The sequence below is a fragment of the Portunus trituberculatus genome, chromosome 9 (genome assembly GCF_017591435.1).
Source record: "Portunus trituberculatus isolate SZX2019 chromosome 9, ASM1759143v1, whole genome shotgun sequence".
Taxonomy (NCBI): Eukaryota; Metazoa; Arthropoda; class Malacostraca; order Decapoda; family Portunidae; genus Portunus; species Portunus trituberculatus.
In genome coordinates this window covers 4,620,001-4,627,500 of record NC_059263.1, presented here as the reverse complement: position 1 = coordinate 4,627,500, position 7,500 = coordinate 4,620,001, and the positions used below count along the sequence as shown (strand labels likewise).

The 7,500-nt window shown below is 43.5% G+C and overlaps 1 protein-coding gene across 1 annotated transcript in view; it reads right to left on the bottom strand.

The window, feature by feature from the left end:
• LOC123501759 (1-phosphatidylinositol 4,5-bisphosphate phosphodiesterase epsilon-1-like) overlaps positions 1-7,500 on the bottom strand; it is an 83,777-nt gene that overhangs the window by 27,135 nt on the left and 49,142 nt on the right. Inside the window, 3 exon segments of the mRNA XM_045250792.1 lie at positions 1,593-1,856; positions 3,181-3,351; positions 6,125-6,574. Of these exon segments, the coding sequence (XP_045106727.1) occupies positions 1,593-1,856; positions 3,181-3,351; positions 6,125-6,574 (885 nt within the window).

Genomic DNA, 7,500 nt, shown 5'->3' with positions numbered 1-7,500 from the left:
GCAGAGAACAAACCTAATATCAACACCCAAAACAACGACAACAATATCATGACCTAGACACAATTAACACTTCCCAAACACAATCATTAACCTGCCCACCTTTCCCTTCCCCTCTTCCCCTCACGCTCCCCCCCCGACTCCCTCTTCCCTTCACCCGCCAAGCCTTCACACCCTCACGTCCCCTCAAGTACGAGGAAGGAAGCAGCGGCAAGCAAATTTATTCATATTGTGGGCTTGTGCTAGAAAACTAATAAAACTGAAAGCACATTTAACCTAACCTAACCTAACCTAACCTAACCTAACCTAACTTAACCTAACCTAACCTAACCTAACCTAACCTAACCTAACCTAACCTAACTAACCTAACTTAACCTAACCAAACTTAACCAAACCTAACCAGACCTAAGCTAACCAAACTTAACCTTACCTAACCTCACCTAACCAGCCCTAACTTAACCTAACCTAAGCTAACCAAACTTAACCTAACGTAACCAAACCTAGCCTTACCTAACCTAACCTCACCTAATCTAACCTAACCCTAAGCCAAAATAAACTTAATCTCACTCGGTCTTGTCTTACTTAGCCATGTCATTCTTCTTATTTATTTACACTTCTCTAAAAACAACATAATAGTGACTAACAACTGCTCTGCTTAGCGTATCACATCTCGCCCTTTCTTTTCTTTTTTTCCTCCTAAATACATCTGCTCCAATAATTTCTCATCTTCAAGACAAGCGTGCCTTTAATTTATATTTCTTATGGTAATATGTGTCTACTTAACCCCTTCAATACTAGGACACATTTTTACCTTCAGTGTTGGCTACGATAAGACCATTTTACTGACATTAGGAGGGGTGTACGTATAGAGGGCAGAAGATTAATGGTCACAGTCTTCACTATATTAATTCCCTACATGAGTTTCTGAAGTTGTAAGGAATCATAAAATAGTAAGAAGAATGAATATGGAAACGTGTCATGGTACTGAAGGGGTTAACCATTAAGGGAAAGTCAACCAGGTGAGTCAACCAGGTAAGTCAACCTAACCTGAACTAACCTATTTTAACCTCACCAAACTAAACCTGCCCAGCCCTCATCTTGCTAAACCCCACACCAAAACAAAATCACACCCAAAACAAACCGAAACAAAGCAAATCTACTCTACTCTACTCGAATCTAACCTAACCTAACCAAACTTCAGGAACTCCTTACCTGTTTCTGTATTTCCAACTTCTATGACTTGAATTCATTTAAGAGAGAGGGTTCAGACACATATCCCTTTAGTTTGCCTAACTCAACCCTGTTCAGTACTGGGGACGCATTTTTACCATGAGTTTTGTGTCCGATTAGACCATTTTATATTAGGAAGGGTCTTTGGAGGTCAGGAGATTAACAGCCACAGTCTTCACTATTTTAATCCCCGATATGAATTTCTGCAGCTGCATAAAATCACCAAATGGTAAGCAGAATGAATATGGAAACACGTTATGGTACTGAAGGGATTAAGTAGACCTTTTCTTACATTTTAAGCAGTCCTTGCCCAGTTTTTCCCTCTTACTTAAAAAAAAAAACACCCTGCCCTGCCTTGCCCTCACCTTGATAAGCCTGGCCATGTTCTTCGCCCTCCAGTAAGGCGGCGGGAGGCATCGCTGGAGAGCCGCTGCTGGTTGGCCACCTTTCTTATGGGGATCCACTGCACCATAGCACCCGCGGAATAAGTCTCCAGGTCCCCCCAAGAAGCTGTCAGAGATGGGGATGGGATGCGCTCTCCTCGGGGTGTCCTCATAGTAGGGCTGGAAGGAGGGGCGTCTCGGCACGGTCTCCAGAGGCACAGAGGGCACTGAGAGCTGAACGGTGTCCTGCAGAAGGCGAAGAAGAGGATGGATTGATCGACTGGTGGAGGGTGTTGCGATGTTAGGGATATAGAATGCTGGAGACAGAGAGATGTGGAAAGTATGTGTGAGAGAGAGAGAGAGAGAGAGAGAGAGAGAGAGAGAGAGAGAGAGAGAGAGAGAGAGAGAGAGAGAGAGAGAGAGAGAGAGAGAGAGAGAGAGAGAGAGAGAGAGAGAGAGAGAGAGAGAGAGAGAGAGAGAGAGAGAGAGAGAGAGAGAGAGAGAGAGAGAGAGAGAGAGAGAGAGAGAGAGAGAGAGAGAGAGAGAGTTGGTCGCCAGTAAGGAAGGAGAAAGGGAAAAAGATGTTAAGGAGTAAAGAATTAAAGGAAGAGAAAAGAACGCAGGAGGAGGAGGAGGAGGAGGAGGAGGAGGAGGAGGAGGAGGAGGAGGAGGAGGAGGAGGTAAGATATACGAAGGTAATGAGTATAAACGCCCTGGTCATTACCTGTTCGCTCACCTTACACTCACTAGAAGAGAGAGAGAGAGAGAGAGAGAGAGAGAGAGAGAGAGAGAGAGAGAGAGATGTGACAAGGACAAAAAAGTACTAAACAGACAAACAGAAACACCTGAAGAGATATAGCCAGATATAAACACAAAATAGTCACTTAATAAGCTCATAAGTAAGTAGGTGAGTGAGTAATTAAAGTAGACAGGTAAGGAAGTTTAACGTTAAGTAAAGTTAAGTAAGGTCAGTCACAGGTAAGTTTAGACAGGTAAGCAAGATAAGGTTGAATAAGGTAAAGGCGGGTTCACACGTGTTAAAATGTGACTGGAAATGTTAGCAGCTAGAGCCCTGCTAGCTGGAACACGTTCACACATAGCGGCTGGGGAGTATCGGCTGGTTGGTCCACATTTCGTATAAGAAGAATGTTCATCTTAAAAGACTGCACAACTGCGATCAGTGGTACAGTGGAGCCAAGCGCACGGGTTCGAATCCTGTACACGGTCCGAGTGTAGGTTGGGCTTCCTCACTCGGGGCAACGGTTTCCTAGCGGGTGGGCTTTAAGATAGGAGATACCTCATAAAGTATCCCCTTTAGCCCATAAATTCCCGTGAAAAGCCCACATGGTATAAAAAAAAAAAAAAAGACCATCGTGTGTGTCTTGTTTCGTGGCTAGTTTCTCCACCCGCTAGGCTCCGAAATCTAGCCGGTAACTCTAGCGGCTAACATTTCCAGCAGCAAATTGACACGTGTAAACCCGCCTTCAGTCACAAGTAAGTTATAAGTACAAAAACCCATCACCATACACCTGTACATTCCCAAAGCACACCTGCCAACACCAGTACACACCTGCTTGACGCGCTGCTTCAGGTGTGCCAGGATACACGCGGCTCTGTCCAAGTACACCTTGGACACACCTGCCAACACCTGCGCGGCCTGCCAGGTGGCGCGCCCCAAGCACCACAGCGGCTGGTGAGGGGCGGCGCAGCGACAGGTGTGTGGCTTCCCGCGTCTCGGTACCTGATTCGACATGATCCTCCAAATGGTGTTACCTGGCCACACCTGCCCTGCCTGCCTGCCCTGCTCCCTGCTCTCTGTCCCCTGTTAGTACCTGGCCTATGTTAATTCTTGTTTTTTTTTTTTTTTATCTATCTATCTATTTATTTGCCTGAATCTATCTGGTCTGGCTTTGTTTTTTTTTTTTCTTGTTTTGTTATTTGGTTTAAGTGTTTTTTGTTTTAATCTGCGTCTTGTTATTTTTGAGGTTTAGTTGGCTGGGTTTTGATTTCGTTTGGGTTATTTTTTTTCTTCTTATTTTCACTGATTTATTTATTTTATTGTTGCGTTTACTTGTTATTGTATTTCGAGTTTAAATTGACGGTTTTATGTGTTCTTTATTTTTTTCTACATATACTTTTCCTTTTTTTTTTATGAGTGTCTTGTTGCTTTTAGTTAGAAATGTTCTCTTGCCTCAACAAACGTGACATATTTTCCAAGCTCAATTGCTAAAAGATTCCCGGTATCACGTATTTCATGTCTGTTTTGCTACCTGTTCATTTAATAATTTCCTTTTACTAATTGCTCACTTCAACTGACACAATAAGTATCATGTTTTCCACGTCTCTTAATGATTCGCTCTGCTTATGATATCAATGCTGTATAACTAATCCTTTAATCAATCCTTTAACCAATCCTTTAGCTAATCCTTTATCCAATCCTTTTCATTCCTTATACAAATTTTTTAAACCTATTACTGTTTTTAGGCACGCGTTTCTTCATTCAATAACTCTATGGCATATTTTCTTGTTCTCCAGCTTCCTCTGACCATTGTATTAGCTAGAAATCGCAAAATCTATTCCTTTGATGTTCTTTTTTTCTAAGGGGATGCTTATACATACCATACATACCATACACTGATTCTAGTAGAGCGAATCCTTTGAATGTCACAGTGAAAAGGTTCAAACACCAATGTCCTTGTGGGTATAGAGGGTTTGATTCCCTTTGGCACCTTAGTGGGCTTCTTCTTTTTGCATCTATAAATTATTGTCGCCCTTTGCCAGTACCCTCTCACAAAAATAGGAAAAAAAATCCGTACCTCAAACAAATAATAAAAAAAAAAAAAGAAAAGAAACGAAAGCAGGACAGGTAGGTGCAGGTGTTCTTGGCATAAATATAGCCAGTCTTTGAATAATGACTCGGGAAAACACGATAAGGGAGCCAGGCGGTCGTTAAGGCTGAAAATACCACGGGTTGAGGCTGTGCAAATCAACAGGAACGGATGACAAACTTAAACAGGCCATGAACCAAAAAGGCCACACGTTGCAGGTCACCGTACTAGTACCAGGCCAGGCTGGGAGGAGACGCTACTTAACTATGGCTCAAGTCAACTGTGTGTGTGTGTGTGTGTGTGTGTGTGTGTGTGTGTGTGTGTGTGTGTGTGTGTGTGTGTGTGTGTGTGTGTGTGTGTGTGTGTGTGTGTGTGTGTGTGTGTTTGCTGGCTTACTGTGGCTTACTATAGCTTATTATGGCTTGTGTCCTATTCTTACCCATATACAGTGTTGGCAGTACCTGTTAACGTATTTTCTTGTGTTTGTGTGTGTGTGTGTTGCTTTACTCTATGGCTAATGTGTCTTATTCTAAAGCTTACACCATGTTTCAAAATGTCTACCACTGTTTTTTCTAACGTTTAAGCTTTGTACGTGTGGTTTTGAGTTATATTCGAAACAGCTTTGGCAAAGATAAGCATTCAAGACATTTATCTCTTTTCTTTTGGGTAACGCTCTTGAACCTGCAGGGGAACTGGCAACTAAGTGGGCCTTTTTTATATTTTTTGTTGCCCTTAGCCAGCCTTCCCCTCTTTCATGAAAAAATAGTATCCAAACTTTTTTATTTTAATCTTTGTGGGTTTTCAGTACTTTAATTAAATTTTCGACTGTATATAGTGATTAAGTACTCTCCTTGTCTATCTATCTATCTACCTGTCTATCTGCTACTTCACCAGTCACGTGTATATCAACCTGCCAGTGTCCTCAGGTAATACGTCAACAGGTGTGTGTGTGTGTGTGTGTGTGTATCTTGAGGTACGTTAATTGACACCCACGCAAGTTAAGAATACACACAACGCCCGAACAGTATTAGTATTCCACGCCCCCCACCTTGGCATACCTGGCGTGTCTCAGTTGAAGCGTTAACAGGTGTGTGTACCGCTGGGTAGGTCAAAACAGGGGCGATTGGACAATGCATACACAACACACACAACACCCACACAGCAACACAATACACCCTCCACACCTACACAAACCTACGTGCAGTACCTTCAGGTAGTTAGCAGGTGTGTGTTTACCTGTGCACACCTTAAATAGATAGATGGGAAACGATACAGCATGCTAACTTTCACACGGTGTCTCTAAGGGTGAAGGATTACGACAGTCACACTAATAATCACACTAATCTGTAACTGTGCACTAAAGTAAGGTGTGTGTTTACCTGTGCGCTCGTTAACTAAATGAACAACAAACCAGGTTAACTTTCACACAGTGTCTCTATTGGGTGAAGGATTAAAAGTCACACTAACAATTACACAAACTTGCAACTGTACACTAAAATAAGGTGTGCGTTTACCTGTACACTAGTTAACTAATTGCAAGACACTATGATCACAGGTACCTCTGAATAAACAACTACAACAACTACCACAAACAACCACAACTGTACACTATCCTAGCACAGCGCCTTAGACAAACAGGTGTGCCAATTCACCTGAGTCGAGATTAATTAACCTGCATAGACTAACCTTTCCATTTTGGTGTGAGTGTGGGGGAGGGTACAATCCCCCGTGGTTAGCCGTGGGCGTGGGCACCAGGGAATGGGGCTGAGGGCTGGGGCAGGGCAGGTGTGGGTAGGAGGCATGGGTGGTGGAGGTTGTGGTGTGGGTGGACAGATGCGAGCTACAGGTGTCACTATTAGCTACATTGAAATTAAAGGTATTGAGGTTTGCGGTGGTGGTAGTAGTGGTGGTGGTGGTGGAGGATGAGGTGGTGGTGGTGGCGGGGATGTGGACCTGAGGAGGGGGGTGGGTGGTGATGGGCGTGGGGTCGGGGGTCTGGTGGGTGTGGGCGGAGGTAGGTGGGTCTGAGGATTGAGGGGGTGCCCAGGTCTCTTCTATTCGTAGCTGTATGCAGGCAAGGGACGCGGCCTCCTCCTTGCTGCACGCCACCTCGCCGCTGACCACAAGCTGTTGCAACTGTGGGGAGGAGAGAGGCGGTCAGCGGCACAGCGAGACGGGAGGGGACGTAACAGAACATAGTGAAAAATACACATGGAAATTTTTGGGGTTCCTGCAAGACTGTTTGGTGATGGATTGTACAGATGGGGAGAGAGAGAGAGAGAGAGAGAGAGAGAGAGAGAGAGAGAGAGAGAGAGAGAGAGAGAGAGAGAGAGATTTAGAACACATTTTGGGAACCCTCACTAACTTTCAAGACAATGCAAACAACTCAATTAGGAAAATATAGGTTCCTGATAAATGTTGAAAAAAAACACAGGAAAAACACTCAAAAAAAGCCTTACAACTTATTTGAGAACCAGTCACTACCATAAACACACCAGCAAGATAAACGCAGGCTCTACACACACAATACACTTAAAAATACACAGAATTCTTGCTTGTTGCTCCATGAAGAACCAATAAATAAGAGAGAGAGAAATGAAACAGCCTTATGACACATTTATGGGAGCTCTGACAAACGTAGACATACACATTAGAAAAAGAAAAGCACACAGGTTACTGATAATATAATCATAAACAGACAGATAAGCCAGTGTCTCTTACCCACAACACCACCTAACCTAACCTAACCTAACCACACCACCACCTCACCCAACCTAACCTAACCACCACCTCACCTAACCTCACCTAACCCAACCTAACCAAAATATACACAGAAATCTTGTTTGGTGCTCCATGAAAACCCCGTGAGAGAGAGAGAGAGAGAGAGAGAGAGAGAGAGAGAGAGAGAGAGAGAGAGAGAGAGAGAGAGAGAGAGAGAGACCCCAACTAACGAAAACATCATAACACGAAAAATAAATACAAAGAGATAAAGAGAAAAAAAGACTGAAGGAACGAACGAAGGAAAGGAGAGAAATGGAATGAGCAAAGGAAAAAGGAAGAAA